Source organism: Pipistrellus kuhlii, unplaced genomic scaffold (assembly GCF_014108245.1).
Source record: "Pipistrellus kuhlii isolate mPipKuh1 unplaced genomic scaffold, mPipKuh1.p scaffold_m20_p_1, whole genome shotgun sequence".
Classification (NCBI taxonomy): domain Eukaryota; kingdom Metazoa; phylum Chordata; class Mammalia; order Chiroptera; family Vespertilionidae; genus Pipistrellus; species Pipistrellus kuhlii.
The window spans coordinates 92571181-92589396 of NW_023425404.1; the positions used below are offsets into that span (position 1 = coordinate 92571181).

General features: G+C 41.7%; 1 protein-coding gene across 4 annotated transcripts in view; it reads right to left on the reverse strand.

Annotated features, from left to right (window-relative positions):
• THSD4 (thrombospondin type 1 domain containing 4) overlaps window positions 1-18216 on the reverse strand; it is a 701089-nt gene that overhangs the window by 255926 nt on the left and 426947 nt on the right. The window contains exon 1 of one of the 4 annotated variants that reach the window (XM_036457098.2): window positions 6190-6463. The exons of the other annotated variants lie outside the window; for them this stretch is intronic. Within the exon in view, the coding sequence (XP_036312991.1) occupies window positions 6190-6261 (72 nt within the window). The 5' untranslated portion in view covers window positions 6262-6463. Of the gene's footprint in view, window positions 1-6189; window positions 6464-18216 lie in introns of those variants that run through there. 4 annotated transcript variants of the gene reach the window in all.

Below are 18216 nucleotides of genomic sequence, written 5' to 3' on the forward strand. Positions count from 1 at the left end.
CCATCCTGTGCATGTCTCTTACTTCTCTAAGTCATTTCAACTAACCGGCTCTTTGCACTCCATGTAATTAGCACTTTACTACATACTTTGCTGGGTTCTAATAGTCTGCATCATATAATTGAGCAGTGGGTTACACAGGGAAGACTATATTCCACTGGTAGATGTACAAATGTAACCATCACTACAGGGTCAGGATTTGGGGAACAAACTACACAGCTGAGCTATCTTCCAAATAGCTTTGAACACATTTAACATATCTGGTTTAACTTTGCTGCCATGAAGATTTAAAGCCACAACCACTCTCTTTTTTTTGTTTTGTTTAAATTTCTTTATTGATTAAGGTATCACATATTTGTCCTCATCCACCCATTCCCATCCCACACCTCTCCCCACACAAGGCCCTAACCCCCTGTTGTCCTTGACCACTGGTTAGCTCATGTGTATGCACATAAGTCCTTTGGTTGATCTCTCCCTTTTATCCCTACCCTCCCCCTGAGGTCCAACAGTCTGACCCATGGCTCCTTGTCTCTGGGTCTGTTCTTGTTCATCAGTCTATGTTGTTCATCATTTCCCCTAGATGAGTGAGATCATGTCCTACTAGAAATATACTTATAAGAACAGAAAATGAGACAATAATGGTTATGCTGAAAGGCAAATGAATCAGTCTATAGTGAGTTTCTTTCTAGGCCAACAGTTTTTTTGAGACCCAATTTCAATGTCAAACAGTTCCTTATGTGTGTACATGTCAGCAATGATATTTCAGTTCTGGATGGTTTAAGTTATCCCCAAATTTTTATTTTCCCAAAAGTCTTAGATGCTACAACTAGGTCCATCACGATTGTGCTGCTTCTATACTATTCACCCTCTAGATCTGGGTTGAGCAACTGTATGGTCTTGGGCAAGCCATCTAACCTCCCAACGATTCACTTTCATTCTTTGTAAAATTAGTGGGTTGCACTAGATTATCTCTAAGGTTTCTCAAATAATGATTCAAGAGAGAGTGGAATTTGGTATTTAATACCACTTCTGACTCTAGGAAAGACAGAGTGTTTTTTTATTCACCTTTTTTGCTAAGAAAGACATGGTGATCTCCTAGCCCCTGCCTTTACCAACTGGAAATATGATTCTTCTCTTAGCATTAGGAAGCCTATTTTTGTTCTTTCCCCCTTTTCAACTGCCCACCCTTATGTTCCCATTTACAAGCATCCTAGATATTTTCTCCTTTCTTTCCTACTCAAAGCCTTTGTCTCCATAAGATCTGGCTAAGAAATTTGGAGCCACATTTTAGATTCTTGACTACAAACTTCCTCTCTTTAGTATTTCCTGATTTTTGTCCTGTTCTCATGGATACTTCCTTTATTCTCTCATTCCTCTCACTTTATATTCTGTTATAATTTTACAATAACTCCCTGTAGATTTACACAATTTATATGGACTATTAGGCTTGAGAGATCAAATAGCTTTATACATGGAGCATCTTCTATGCAACACTTTACAGACATTATCTCCTTAATCTTCACCAAAACTCTATTATGTTGACAAAATCCTCCCCATTTTAAAGATGAAGGGAATGATGCTTAGAGTCATTTAGCCTGCCTAAGTAAGGATGTGCAGAATAGAGATCCAAGCTCAGGCCTGTGTGTCTCAAAGCTGTGGGTTTTCTCCCCTCTATTTATGACATTACAGCAGTTCTTGATATGCATCTGTACTTCAATGGTCACTCAGATTAAGAAAATAGTAAGTTGAAACATATTTAAGAAATCATTTAGTTTTAGTGACTTCCATAGACCTAAGAAATATGAAAACATATTCACAGAAGAAAGGAATAATATAGTGATATGGAAGAATGCACACATTATATACATCTATATTTAGAATAAAACTAGTGGCACAGTGCATAAAATTTGTGCACATTAAAAGAGAATTAATTAGAGAAAATATTTTAATATTGCTATTTGCCCTTTCTTTAAAATAGAAGTGTTAGAGGTGAAAGAAAATTAGTAAAATGTATAGAAAAATCTCCCTCCTGTCAGAGTCTGGGATATGCTTCAGGACCTAGAGTCAAGTCCCTGCCCACCCGCTTGCACCTTGAAATTGCACAAGACCCAGACCCGGCCGGCCCCATCCCCGTCAAGCCCCACTGGGGGGGCACAGCCTCAGGTCCACCTTGAGCCCCGCTGGTGGGGGGTGCAACCTCAGGTCCCCCATCAAGCCCTACTGTGGTGGGGGGACCCACAGCCTCAGGTTCCCTGTCCCAGCTTAAGGTCCCCCAGCCACGATGCAAGGGCATGAGGGCACAAGGGTAAGAGGGCATGATGACCATTTGCATATTAGCTCTTCATTATATAGTATGTGAAATATATCTTTACAAGCTTCCAATGGGGCATTTACAGAAATTGGTATATTTGGCCACAAAGAAAGCCTCCATCCTTTTCCTAGGCCAAAATTGTACTGTCTATAGTATGTCCCCCAGTCATCTTACTTATCTCCCATTACATATACATCTTCTAGCCAAAAGAGAGAGAGAAAAAAAGAATCATTTACCATTGTCTAAATATGCCCTTACCTTCCCAACTGAATACCTTTCTTTATTAATATGGTCTGAGACCTGGAATGGCTTTCTTCACTATCCATCTTTAATCCTATCTTAAATGTTCTTTCCACCATATGGGTGTTCCTGATCCTCACAACAGAAAGTGATGTATTTATCAAGATAATCCATGTTTAGCTTTACTTAACCTATTGTTAGTGCCCACCTTTAGAGCCACCCCCTCACCATTCCTTGTATATCCTTCTAGAGAGGACAAACAAATATGTTAACTCATTTTACACAACAATCGCATTTTTCTGTAACTTGCTTTTCTTACCTAACAACATATTCTGGTGGTCATTTCATATCAGCACATAAAGAGCAACTTCATTCTTTTGACAATGTGCATTGTTCCTTACCAAGGGACATTAGGGTAGCTGCAACAATCTAATTATGAAAAAATGCTCACAGAACATTTTTCACAGTCAGAGTGGATCTATGATAATGTATTAGAAATGGAAAAAGCAACCAAAACCGGTTTGGCTCAATGGATAGAGTGTCGGCCTGTGGACTGAGGGGTCCCGGGTTCAGTTCGGGTCAAGGGCATGTACCTTGGTTGCGGGCACATCCCCAGTAGGGGGTGTGCAAGAGGCAGCTGATAGATAATTCTCTCTCATTGATGTTTCTGGCTCTCTATCCCTCTCCTTTCCTCTTTGTAAAAAAAATCAATAAAATATATTTTTTTAAAAAGAAATGGAAAAAAGCAGGGTTAAAGAGATGCTTATTATTTATTTATTGCTTTTTTTAAGGGGTACAATATCTAATCCCAAAACATGATCATCACCACAAAAAAAATACTATACTCATTAGCAGCTAAGATTTTAAAATTTTTTATAGATTTTGCCAAATTGCTTCATCAAAACTAAAATAAACATATTTTTGATTCGCTTCTAGGTATTGTACTTATCTCACCACAAGACATGGAATCCTACAGGTTTCTAGCTGCCTCTCTCTCCTCCTCCCAATCTATAATAGTATCTTATTGATCTTATTGATTTCACCCGAGAAAGCAAGTTCAAGTTTTGGAAAGAAAGTACCCCCTCCCAAATTTTGCTGCATCCTACAAAGAAGCTCCGTGCCATGCTTCCCACATCAAAAAACACACCAAAAAATCGGGCTGATCTTTCAGTCCTTTACATTCTTTTAGGGGATGTGTGCAGTCTGTACAGTGAACACCACTGCTATCCTAATTTTGACAAGGACAAGGATTCTAGTGTCTTCAGTGTTCTGCAACCAGAAAGTGAAAGAAGGAATAGTCCTTTGTGTTTATTTTGAAACCTGAGCTCTGACACCATGCCAGGTTGTTCTGTCCTTGGATGTCAATCCTTAGTGCCAAGAGTGCCAGCAACAGGATGCCAAATGAGGCTTGCTTTGAATTACACTCTCTCCTCCCACCACTGCCAACCCCTGCTTATCTGAAGGACCTCACACCCTAGAAAACTGACAAAGTCTGCTGAGGACTTCCAGCCCCATGCTGAGAGCACACAGCCAGCCAAGCACCGCTTGGTGTAGGCTTTCTTCTCTCTTCCTTCCCCTCCTGTGTTTTTATGAACATCCAAAGGGGAGATAATTAAAACCTGCAAGAAAGCCAGCTGGCAGAGAAAAAGGAAATCTTTGTGACTTGGGGGTGACGCCTCATGATTATGGGTGAGTTTCATAAGTAACATGGCAATAAAAAAACAGCCTCTTATAAATAAATGTCATATTCTTCAAAGATCCATATAAGTGACATTCTTTTTAAGGAGGGAGGAGGTGCTATTCATGTTCCTCCCTCATCATTTTATTTCCAACAAAGGGAAAGGAATCCCACTAAATGTACAATTTCCTAGTTGATTATGGAGCCAAAACTTTGCAGTGTGTCCACTGCACCACACACACAGGGAAGGAAAACAAGGAGGAAAAGAGAGGAAGACACACAGGGTTCTTATTTAGCACAGCAGAGAAGAACAAAGCGTCAGAAGGGCAGGCATCTCATCACTTATGATTGGGTTTCTGGCTACTAGGTGCATACACACTTTCATTCTGCCTTCCTCTCCCAAGTGCTGAATGCTGTCTGAACAGCATCAAGGTTTGGATGAGCCTGTGTAAAACCCTTTCATTCTTCATCTGCTTTGCTGATTGTAATGTGAAACAGAGCTGCTCTTGCTTCTCTGCATGTGACACAAGGCTGGAGGCACACACATTCCAGAGTGGCCTTCCTCAGAAGCCAGCTGTGTGCAGGTAACTGAAGCCTGCCCTTGGCCCTGCTGTTAATAAGAGTAATTGGCACGCAACTGAGGGCTGCTGGAGCGCTGTGATTTGCTCTGTAAGAGGTCTCCCCTGACCACATGCACATGCAGCGGAAATAGAAATATTTTCCATATGAGCTCTCCTCTCACATGCCCAAGTGCTTTAGGCTCTTAGGCTGGCCCATTTGTCATTTACTCTGCACAATGAAAAATCAATAGGGAAGTTGTGAACTTCAACTACAACTAGAGGGCATTGGTTTGCTTTCAGCTTCCAGCATCACTAACCCATTCAGTTCCTTCCATTCCCATTCAAGATCATGATTCCCCCACAGGCCCAGAAAATATCTGCAGAGCAAAAGGCAGGGGTTACTAATAAGCTAAAAGCCTAGAACAAGTGACACTTTTCTGCACCCCTTGAGCCACAGATCTATTTGAACAGAGTAACAGGCCAGCTGAAACCACAGCAGCCTTGCAGTGGGTTGGGAGCTCCGTCCCTCCATCCCTCCGTTTAGAAGAGGGGACTTACTTTAAGCTTGCAGAGCCTGCTCTATCCTGACAATGCCAACAAAAGACAAAGCTGCAAAGTGGCTCCATGGCCTTCTTAGGAGACACACTTTCACTTGGCTTTTCAAAGAGCAAGATGGAAAGGCTGTCCTTTCATTCCTCAGGCCTCTGACTTTCCATCAGCATAAGAAGTGTAAAAAGTGCGGTAAATTTGTGGCAGGCGAGGGTGTTACCCTCTCTGGCTGATAGGTCATCCCTTCCAATCTCTGCCTGCATCAAAAACTGACACTTAGAGGCATCTATGATGTTCAGAACTATTTGCAGCAAACATATAAGCTGAACCAATATGAACAAATCATCCTCACGGGACCAACATTCCTCCTTCTATGGTAGATCTGGACACACTCCTTGCCCTGATATGTATCATATTCCTTCTTCAAACCTGTGACAGAAAGTTAAGTACAGATTTTCCCAAGTGCATCAAAGCATACAATGAGAAAAAGTAATGCAAAAGCAATTTCTCTAGCATGCATAACAGTGCCTTCGGCGGGTACCTGACCTGCACGTTTTCTTCCTTCTGTAGCAGCAGGAGAAGCATGCACCTCCAGGCCTCTGTCATCAAGGCCATGCCATCTCCCCAGAGTGGCAACTGTACCACCTCAATGAGATTTTAGAAATTATGGGGCTCTTCAAGAAGAAAATAAGTCTGCTTATAAAAAAATGGCAGGAAAGCCCAAGACAACACTATAAAGAGCATTACTCTTTGCATACCATAAACACCATTCCCTGATTCCTGTTGATAGATATAAAAGGAAATATAATGCTGACAAAAATACAACTTCTGACAAGATATTTTATTTGGCTTACCTCTCCCCCAGGTCTTGCTAATACTGCTGTTTGAACGTGGAGCAATGTTAATATCAGGTAGCTGACAAACATTATTACCCAAAGTTAGAACTACCCTAGAGGAGAGCTCCGTCTGCCAAGTGCTAACAGCTAGCAGATGCACTTGTGTCCGGGGATTCCAGCCCTGGAGTTCCGCTAGGCACCGTGCAGTTCCCTCTGCTCTCCCTCACTGTGCTGCCTGGAGCTCCCAGCTCAGCCTCTGCTTGGGAGAAAACTGGTAAGCTGATCTCTTCATGTAATAACTTCTCCTGGATGGGGGAGGGGACAGGGCCAGCTGGGAGCTGGGAGCTGCCCTTAACAGAAAGCAGAAAGGGGAGGGACAGAAGTGATCAATGTGGGGTTCTGCATCTGGTCTCATTCATGAAAAGGCCCCAAGGTAAGCACTCCACATACAGGGGCGATCCTTGCTTAGTCAGTTGAGGCAGGCAGGAGGCAGTGAGCTGCTGTGGCAGAATGAACTGCAGGCTGGGAGCTGGGAGCTGGGAGCTGGGAGCCCCTGGCTTTCCTAGCCCAACATCCACTGCCCATGAGCTGTGTGTGTCTGGACAGGTTGCTCACCCTGAGTAGGCATCAGCTGTTTTTTTTCACTGATATAATCAAGGGTTGAGTGGATGACTTTTGAGTTCCCTTTAAATTCTGGCTTAATGGATGGCTACAGAAATCTAGGCAGGCAAAGGCTGCATTATCAAGGACAGCCTCAAAGAGAAAAAGTCACAAGAATGCTGTGTGTGTATGAACTGACCATATAGACATGATGGATGGGAACTGGGGAAGCTACTAGATTCCCTTCTTGCTGCCTCCCTGTGTTGCCTAAAGAAGAGCTAGAGGAGTTATAGCAGACAGTAAGGTGGGAACAAGTGGAGCCCAGGTATTAAACAGTACTGGCAGAACACACTGAGAACCTTCTGGGTAAAGTCAGGTGAACCAGGCTGGGACGTGGGGCATAGGCAACACGAGAGCAAACTGTGGAGCGGTGTTGCTAAAGCCACTTGAGGCACACCTTAGTGGCCAGCTCTTACTGTGAAATATAGGGCTCAAGGTGTAAAAAAGGTTGAGAAGCCATCAGATAGTGAAGCATAGTAACCCCCATCTTGTATTAAAAAAACCTGCAGTTTTAAACTCTCTGTTATTGTTAGATAGTCCCTAGTCTTGTAAACTCTGTCATTATAAACTGTGACTTTAAGATAGTCTTATTATGTAAAATGACTTTGTTTTTAGTTCAAATAACAGAAAAAGATAAATGTAACTGTCTGACCTTGCAAGCTAGCCATCCAATGTAATAGACTAAAATAGACTAGTACTGATAATAATTATGCCAAGTACAAACTCATTATGTATTCAAGGTTACAACTGTCTGTAACAATAACTCACAGAGTCCTTTGTAATATCTGTAAACAAAGAGGCTCAAAAAGTATAAATATGAGACACTACCTCTATGTTGGGGCTCAGAGATTTGAAAAAAGACACTTCCCTTTGGGCTGCACCCAATAAATGACTCCTAATTAATTGGCTCATCAAGGCGTCTTGTATCTCATTCAATGATTTATAATACAACAATAGTAGATGCTACTTAAAATGGGCACAAGGAACCCATTCTGAGGCTGTTGGTGGCCACAGAGGCCAGGATGACTGCACAGTACCATGGAAACAGCCTGTGGCCCTGGAACCCAGCAGACCCCTTCAAACCCCAGCTCTGCTACGGACTCCCTGTGTGTCTGTGGGTGACCACTTAACACAGTGAGCCCCAGCTGTGAAGTGTGGAAATGCCATCTGATGGTTATGATGATTATCAAGTAGGTCAACTAGACATAAGCCTTGGCATTGTTCCTGATACACAGTAAGTGCTAAATATGCTGGCTTCCTCTTTGATATAAATATTTATCAACAATCCAGTGCCAGAGAGTAAATTAATAAACACTTGAAAAGCTTAAGGTTGTGGGCATTTTCTTGCATTAATGGGGAAACGTTAAAGCAAACTGTCACTTGTTGCCATCTCAGGGTGTTTATTTTCACCAGTCACATGCCAATTTAGTAGTGGGGAGTCATTTGGGTGAGCTGGATAGAGGGACTTACAATCCCTTTGTTCAAAAGGTACAGTAAAAATATCTCCAGTTAGAGGAAAGGAAGGAAAATTCATCATTATTATTATTGTCTGTTCTACTTGGTGACTGAAGGGACACTGCCTTCTACTCAGTAACTTTACCACAAGTGCAGGACTGCCTGAGAAAATCAAAGTTCTTGAAAGTCCAGGGGTCTTGTGTAGTCCAGGGGCTGAGGAACTTCCTGTAAAGGGCCAGATAGTAAATACTTTGTTTGTAGACTATATGGTTTCTGTGGCAACTACTCAAGTCTGCTGCTGCCACCACACAAAAGTAGCCCCAGGCAAGTGCAGGAAGGACCAGGCTGTATTCCAATAAAACTTTACTTACAGAAACAGGCAGCAGGCCAGTCTTGGCCACAGTTGGTCAGTCCCTGCTCTAGACACTTCCCAATCACCCTTCTTCTGCAAGCTGACTTTTGACCTCTACTCCACTACAAGGACCCCAGAAATGTCACCAGTGGTTCCTGTGTCACGAAATAAACACCAAGGATGATTTCTCTGAGCTTATCTTATTTGAGTTCATTACCAAATTGACCAGTAATTTTTCATATTGTGATGAAATACACAACATAAAATTTATTGTTTTTACTATTTTTAAATGTACAATTCAGTGGCATTAAGTATATTCACGATGTTGTGTAACCATTGACAGAACTGTTTCATCATCCCAAACAGAAACTCTATTCATTAAATAACTATCCAGGCCTCCTCCCCCAAATCCTGATAACCTCTATTCAACTTTCTGCTTCCATGAATTTGCCTATTCTTGGTTTCTTATATAAATGGAACCATAGAGTATTTGTCCTTTTATGCTGGGCTCATTGCACTGAGCATGTTTTCAAGGTTCACCCACGCGAATGTATCAGAGCTTCATTCCTTTTGAAGGCTGAGTAATATTCCACTGTATTTATGTACCACATTATTTATCCATTCCTCTGCTGATGGATGCTTGGATTGTTTTCACCTTTTGGCCATCCTATATAATAAAAAGGTAGTATGCAAATTGACCCTCACACCCTCACAAGATGGCTACCTATGACCAGACCAGCAGGGGGTTAGTGAGGGACGACCAAAGGACTGAACAGCAGGCTGTGTGGGGCAACCAGGTTGGCAGGGGGTCAGTTGGGGGTGACTAGGACAGCAGGGGGGGGGGCAGTTGGGAATGATTAGGCTAGCAGGGAGGGAAGTGAGGGGAGACTAGGCCAGGCAGGGGGGCAATTGGGGGTGACCAGGATGGCATTGGGGAGTAGTTAGGGGCAACCAGGTTGGCAGGGGAGGATTTAGGGGCAACCAGGCAGGCAGGCGAGTGATTAGGAGCCAGTGGTCCAGGATTGTGAGAAGGATGTCCAACTGCCAATAATCAGACATCCCTCATGGGGTCCCAGAATGGAGAGGGTTCAGGCAGGATTGAGGGACCCCCACACCCTGTGAATAAATTTTGTTTTGTACACCAGGCCTCTAGTTGTTAATAATGCTGCTATGAACTTGAGTGTACACGTATCTGTTTGAATCACTGCCTTCAGTTCTTCTGGGTATATATGAGGAGTGGATTTGCTAAATCATACAGTAACTCTGTGTTTAACTTTTTGAGGAGCCACCAAACTGTATTCTATAGTAGCAGACCCTATTATAAACCACCAGAACTTATTTTCCAGTTTTTGATAATACTTACCTTAAGGGGAGCCTTGCTCAGTGATTATAGTGTTGGCCCATGCACCAAAGGGTTGTGGGTTTGATTTTAATGGGAAAAATATCCTCGGGTGAGGATTAACAAATGATGATAATACTGATGATGATAATAATAACAACAGCTATCAGAAGGGGCGTGAAGTGCATACCCTTCTTACATTTAGCTTTCAGAGCACTCTCTAGTTTTCCTTTGCCTTCAACTTGCTAGGATTCTTTGAGCACTACGAGCCCAGCTTTATCCTAAGAACTTTGCAGATAGAGTCTCATGTAATCCTGACAACAGTCTTATTAGATTAAATAAAGTGCCCTATGTCACACACAGGATAGGTGTAAAACCGGTGTGTTGGCCTGGCAGCCTGCTCTAGAACTCAGCCTCTATCACCACTTCTCTAGACATGCTCTTATCTCCTTGACACCTCCTGGCCTAGCCTCTGAACACCTGTGCTCTTGGACCTCTCTCTACACTATCCATTCGCCTTGAGTCATCTAATTTCACTGGCATCAACCAGGCTTTAAATGTCAGTCTTTCTACAATCATCTCCTGACATATCCAACTTCCTAATGGATACTTGGGTTTTTCAAATGTACTCCAAACTGAATTGGTCTAAAACAGAATGAATGCTTCCCCCATTAATTCCTCCTATTTTCTCCATCTCAGTGAATGGCATCATTACCAATTTAATTCCTAGAGGTTGGAAACTGGGTGTTTTCCTGAGTCTTCCTATCCTCCACTTCCTTATCCAAACCATTAAGTCTGACTGAGTTTCCTTCTGGAGACCTTTCCAATCTGTCCGTGGCCTCAGATCCCTTCTGCCCCATTCCCAATTGGCCTCCACTTTATCTTCCTGAGTTTTGTAGAACCAGATGGGCTGCAAGGACTCAAATATTTACTCTCTGGCTTGTTAAAGAATAAATGAGTGATTTGCTACTTCCATAAAATAGGATACTCTGCAGTAAAATAAATAAACAAGTAAATAAAATAAAATAAGAAAATTGAGTTTGCTTTCTTAGTAATGATATGAAACATCTATTACTAAGCGAACAAAATAGAATGCACAACAATGTGATTATTGCCTTGTTGTTTGCATGTATGTGTGTCCTGAACTGTGAGAGGGGGCAGACCTGGCTGAGGGACCCCCACTCCAGTGCATGAATTTTCATGCACCGGGCCTCTAGTCTTGGAATATCCTGGTGGCCTCAGCATCAAGCAGCAAGGCAGAAGAAGTTGGAATAATCTGATCTGAGAACTCAACCTGTCATTGGCAACTCTGAGTGTAGTATTTACAGTGAGTTTATCTGTAGTTAACCATTAAGCTCTTTTTCATCCTGTCATGCATTATTTATTTCCTTTTCATCCCTCTAACTCAAATAGTTCCAAATCAACAAATGAAGGCCTGAATTCTTGGTTGACTTCTTTGGCCTATAACAAAAATCAGCAAACTTTTTCTCTAACAAGCCAGAGAGTAAATATTTGAGTCCTTGCAGCCCATCTGGTTGCAATTACTCAACTCTGCTGTTGTAGGTGACAGTAGCCACAGATAGCCTGTAAGTGATGTGCATGCTGTGTTTATTAAAAGAAAATATTATGCTAAGAAGCAGTTGCAAAAACCATTTATGAAATGACTCCATTTGCATGAGAAGTCGAGGATAGGAAATTTATATAGAGAGGAAGTAGACTGGTAGTTCCCTAGGCCTGAGGGGTGTAAAGGCAAATAGAAGTGACTGCGCATGGGCAGCATTTTCTTTTGGGGTGATGAAAATATCCAAAAATTAGATTGCAGTGATGGCTGCACAGCTTTAAATATGCTAAAAAGATGGAATTATCCTCTATAAGTGAGAGAATAGTATATGTGAACTACTACTTAATAGATTTTTTTAAAAGTAGGCTATAAAATGGCATCCTTAATATAATTCTATTTTGAGTTAACATAAAAGGTGATTCTTGCTTTTAAGATTTTAGTTATTCATTTTTATACACTGAGCAGCAGAAAAATGTAGTAAGAAAAACAAAATTATTTTAATTTGAAAAATAAAGGCGAACATGACAATAAAAATGGGAAAGACTGTAAATAGTCAATTCACAAATGAAGATACATAGATACAATATTAAAACAGACTATGAAAAAAATTAACATCAGTGGTAACCAAAGAATTGCAAAATCAAATAATATGACACTGTGTTCACCTAACACTGTAAAATAATGTGCAGTGAGGGGATCTGACCCAGCGCTGGTGTGAATGTAAATCAGATCAGGTGCTTAAGGACTAGGCTTCTCAAACTCTACTGTGTGCACACATCACCTGGCCTCTTCAATGAAAAACCAACAAAAAAAATACTTCTTCCTTTTTCAATTCCTGATCTTTTACCTTTTCCCCTCTCCTTCCTCTCTTCATCTTCTCAGCACAGGAGTTGAGTGGGCAGAAGTATACAGAGACAGGAAGCCCTGACTTCTGTTAACCTCAGCTGGAACCAGGAACCACCTTGGCCTTGACTGTGATGGGCCCCCAGGCTGCTGCAACAGTGCCTGAAGTCTGGGAGTCTGCTCTGCTGGGTTGTTCCCCAGTTCACATAAAGAATTTGTTCATCTTTGTATAATACTGTTGACCCTTGAGCAACATGGGTTTGAACTACACAGGTATTTGTGGATTCCCCCTCTTCCCCCCAATTAATACTGCAAGTGTATTTTCCTTATGACTTTCTTAATAACATTTGCTTTTCTCTAGCTTACTTTATTGTAAGAATACAGTATATAATACATATAACGTACAAAATAGGTACTAAGCGATTGTTTATTATCAGTAGGGCTTCCAGTCAACAGTAGGCTTTTAAGTTTGAGGGAGTCAAAAGTTATACATGAATTTTCAACTGTGTGGGAATCAGCAATCCTAATCCCAACATTATTCAAAGGTCAACTGTAATTTACCAGGGGTGTTTTATTTTCTTCTCTCTATAAAAAAAGATTTGAAGATGATAACCTGAAGGTTGTAGCTACCATTAAAAGAAGAAGTCAAGGAGAACTATAAGACTGGATACCAAAAATAAAAGCACTGCTTTCTAGCACCAACTGATGTTGATTGGCATAAGCAGTCAAAGACACATTAGAAGTCTCTGAGAGTAATAATTCAAATTCCTAACCATAATTTCAAAACAAAATCCAGTAAACCAAATAAGTGAGAAAGAGGTCAGTGCTCCAATAGTTACTGTGTTATTCTTTAATATTTATTGTGGTAGGCATTAGGCTAGGAGGTAAACATGCTCCCATCTAAGCCTCAGATCCTATGGATTAAGTAACCCTTACTTTACAGTTGGTGATGCTAAAGACAGGCAAAGATACAATTATTTTCAGCATAGTAATTTGTTTAAGAAAATAAAAGGAGCATAGAAAATACTTCATGAAAATTTTGATTTTCTAATTTATGAATTTCTAGTAATTTAGAAATATAATTTAAATAATTATATTTATTCTCTCTTCTTTATAGAGCCACCCTCTCCCAACATAGCCCCTGGCAGCAGAAGCTTTTAGTTTAGCACACAGTATATTCACTAACCCTGGCTTTTGACTGAAACTGTTAGGCAAAAAATCAAATAGATTTCTTGTTGAAGGAAAGCCTTGTTCTATATTTCCTATATTGATATACATAGCATATTTTGCATAGATAGACAATATAGGAAGTTTTTAAGCAATTATGAAATTTGTTTCCTCATAGTAACAAAATATAAAATGGTGTTGTCATGTTCAAAAGAATGCCAAATGCATCACACGGGGAAAGTTTTAAAAACTTACCTCTTGTTTCACCAGGTTTATTGGTTAAGGTCATGCTAGCTGTTGTAAAGGGAAAACCTGGAGGTTTTAGTGACTTCATATAGACAGTTTCTTGTTGGGTGAAGTTCAGGTGGTGGGCAGGTGGTGCTCTGCTCTCCATGGCCACATATTGTTTCCTGGGTCGTTCTGGACATTGACATCCACTTGGCAGGTGGGAAGGGGAGAACGTGGAGGACCTCAGGATTGGCCCACTTTCCATTGGCCAGAAGCCTGGGAAAAATGACCTAAGTGGGCCCAGTGAGAGCCACAGATTTGGCAAATAAAACAGTCTTGCCATTGTAGGCAAGGCCTTCTGAAGGGGAGCTTTCCCCTCTGTGTCTGTGATGAGGTTTGTAGTAAGGTGACCATGGATAGCCCAGACTCACTCTATTATCTAGGTATTTGGCCTACAAGTGTGTTGTGTATTCAGATCTTCCCTCTGCCCTTGCTTCATCATAGTCCAACAAGAATTCTGATGAATCCACTAAGGAAGCATGTCTCATTATCCCCATCAGCAGATATTTCAGTTTCAGAACAGAGGCTGCAGCCCAGCAGGGAATTATGGTTTACTTTACCAGTGTGAAGGGGCAAGGAAATGAACCTTTACTGAGTGCCTCCTCCATGCTGGCACTTGATAGACATGATCTTATTTAATTTTAATAACCATGAGGAGGAAATTTTATTTCCATCTCCATTTTACAGATGAGAAGCTGAGGCTCACATAAGTAGTTAACTCTGCCAAGGTAACAGTAGTATAAGAGGCGGCCCCAGTCTGGGTATTGTCCAAGTTCATGCACTTTCCACCTTAGCCCTGCCTCCCACAGAGCCAGGGCTCTTAGTTGACACTGTGAGGAAGCCCAGCATGAGAAGGTCCTGAGGGCCATGACTCTTAGAGTCAAGGACCCCTGCCTATTACAACTATCACAACACATGGCAAGCCAAGAGAACTTGGCTCTAATCCTTATCAGCAACTCTGACAATGGCAGAGGTGAAGGGATGAGGGGAGTTTCCAGCTAGCTGTCCTCCATTTTCAACTTTTTTTGATTCCCTGTAACAATCACTTTGGACGTTGGTTATTTGTCTAAGAGCCAGAGATTTCAAGGCATTCTTCAGTGTTAGGGAGGACAATTTCCCTGGGCTTACACTTAGGGTAGACACAGAGAACACTACAGCATACATGGAAACATGGGGGAAATCAGCACAAGCTGAGAGGCACTGAAGAAAAGCAGCAACATTTGAAGAACATTGAAGAATCCAAAATAAGAATTGTAAACACAAATGAAAGTTTGTGTGGGGTGGGTGTGTATCAGAGCCTATTGGATGTTTTTGGGAATAGATCAGTGGTTTGCAACCTTTTTGTGTGTGTCTATAAGGCACATTTTCAAATACTCAAAATTTTAGCTGTACATATGAAGGACTTTAAAGGTGAATGAACACTGATTATGGAAAAGGAAGCTTTAGGAAATTGCAAGAACTTTGTACAGTTGTCACATTATTCAGTTTTGTTGCTATCCATTTGTTTACTTTCCTGATCATGTTTTTTATATTCATGAAAACTGTCTGCATATTTCAATAAGTGGCCATTTTCATATGTGCTAACTTGAGGTGACGCTATGTCTTTTATCTCATGGCACAGAAACTGTGCCTCATTCTTTGCCACACCCCACAGCCTGCCCAGTTCAACCACTATCTGACAGACACTATAAGAGTCAATTCCAAGTTGAAACAAGAATAACATTTACATACAGATCAAAATTTAGCAGGATACCAGGTGCCACTGCTACACAATAACCCATCACTGGCTCTAAAGATTTCTATCACCTACTTGGAAATGTGTCACATAAAAGTCACCACATTTCATAAGTGAGATGTTAAGCCCCCTTTCACATGTACAGTCTTCCTCCAGCCATAAACAGCCATGTTTCAAATGCAGGTTCAACATCATGTTTCAAACGCAGCATTGAAGACATAGTTTCTTTTAGGAACAAAAAAGAAACAAACACAAGTTTAAAAAAGAATCACTAAACTAAACCTAAGACTAGCACAATAAAACTGCCACTAACAACAGCACTTCTGAATACTCATAGACCTTGAAGTGACTGTCCCTTAACAAGAAAGAAGTAACTTGAAAATATTCTGCCTGTGCCAGTGATGTGTGATTTAAGAGAGGAAATACTTAGGGGCTTAGGAGACCTTTGCAAGGAGTCTGAAAGCTGGCTATAAGTCTGAAGACATTTGCATTCCCTGGAATCTAGGCTCATTTCTCTCTGGGAACCACTGGGATGTAGATTCCATAAACTGTGATTTTAGAAGGTCCCTGAAGCAGGCAATAAATCAGAACAAAATGAAATTCAGTGCCAGTAGGTAGCAATTTATCGTGGTTTTGTCCCAGTATGTAGAGGAAAATTCAGACATTGCAGTGAAATAGTGATGGGTCATTGAAAGCACTTTAAGTTTGATAATGTTTCCAGGAGCAAATGCAGCTGGACTAGGGTGGTTCTCATTTCCTGGGCTCAATTCAGCTATTTCCTCATTGTCTGCAGAGCAGGCAGCTCCTGGAAGAAGGGCTCTAGGTCCCGAGGGATTAGGGAGGGCACTGTGTCTGCAGAGATGCTAAGGCAGAGCTGCAGTAGATCAGATCTTCTCACCAGTGCTTGCCACAGACCATGGGTTTCCACTGCACTTATAGGAGCAGTGGAAAAAAAGAGAGTTTCTACAATACTATTCACTTCTCAGAAATCCCACCCAATCCGGACTTTTCAGCATGATTTAGGATATAGACTTCTGTGTCTGGGTCCTATTTCCTCACAGTTGGAATGTTCTGGCCACGGTCTGTGATGACAGTAGTCAGTTATTTCTAATTCACTGCTTGTGAAAACACCCCACTAATACATAAAATCTTTGCATGCTGCTCTTTCTGTGCTGTAAATCTGTATAACTGACTATCGACCCCATAGTTTGAGTAAACTTATCCATGGGCTCATTTCCAATGGCTTGTCCAGTTCTGTATATTCCACTGCCTTCTGCATATTTCCATTTTCATGTCTTACCAACATATGAAATCTAAAACTTCTATAATTAAATTTGTAATCTGGTGGTTATGAATGTCAGTTTTAACTCTGGACTGCCTGAAGTCATTTGCTGGTTGTACCACACACTAGCTTTGCATCCTTGGTCAAGTAACTTAATCCCTATGTGCCTCATGTTCCCTACCTATAAAATCTGATGATTGATGGCACCTATTCCTTAGAACTGTTACGAGAATTAAATGAGGTGTTACATGTAAAACACTTAAGGTAGTGTCTTATGCATACTCAGAGCTCAATAAACATTCAACCTTTTTACAATCATAGCAAAATCAATGCCTTTATTTGTCATTGGCACCACCCAACCTTCTCTACATGAGAGGGAAAGTGCTAAAGGCTGGAGGGTCTGGGATTACTGTGGCGGTCAGGGGCCAAGAAGAGGACAGCTGTGTTCTTGGAAGGTCCCTTTCTACGCAGAGGGGAAAGGTGGGAAGGCAGTCCTTTGAGGGGTAATGTAAAAAGGGCTCTCAACTCATCCCTGCCCTCCTGTGCTAGCCATCCTGCTCCTGGCAGCATGGGGTCGACATCCAACGGTTCAGAGTTAGCACAATGGTGGACACCTATGTGCCACACCTCCTCTAAAGCAGGAGCTTCTGCTGTGGATAAGGAGGCACCAGAGAAAGAAGAACCCAAATCATAGTAGACCCACAGATAATTCAGGTCAAAGGCACCTGTGCAAGCCTTCCAGTGGTGTCTGCAAACTCCCTCGGACCCTGTGGCCATCCCTGTTGCTGGCAGAGGTCTTGTGAAACAAACTGGCCCTCACCAGATTACCTGATTCAGTTTCCTTTACTCCGTCCTTCTGGCCCTCACATTTTCTTTTCTCCCCAGTCCCTACTGCAGAGTGATATTTTCCAGAGTATGGGTCCTTTGTCCTTTGAGGTAATCTAGGGAAAATAGTCAAATAGGTTTAGGAAAGGCTGTCCCACATGGTCCCCTCTGGAAAGCCACCATATGCATGGGTGTGCCATGGCTGGAAAGGGCCATAGAGGAGAACCCTGTCCAGCCATGTTTGACCCAATGTGTATGCCTATAGCTCCATGCCCCCACAGGGTGCCTGTCATTCCAAGCTCCAGTATTCTGATCACATTTTTGAACATGCTTTAGTTAAAAGTTTTTAAATTAAAACATTCCTTTCTCACATTCACCATATACACAGTGATCAAGTCCTAAAACACTCTTTTATTTAATGTCTCAGATTCCACCTCCTCTCCTTTATGCCCACAGCCTCCACCCTGAGCCATTCCCCATGTCCTCAGTCCTGGACTAAGGCAGGAGCAGCCTAAACCCCAGTGTCTGCTCCCCACTC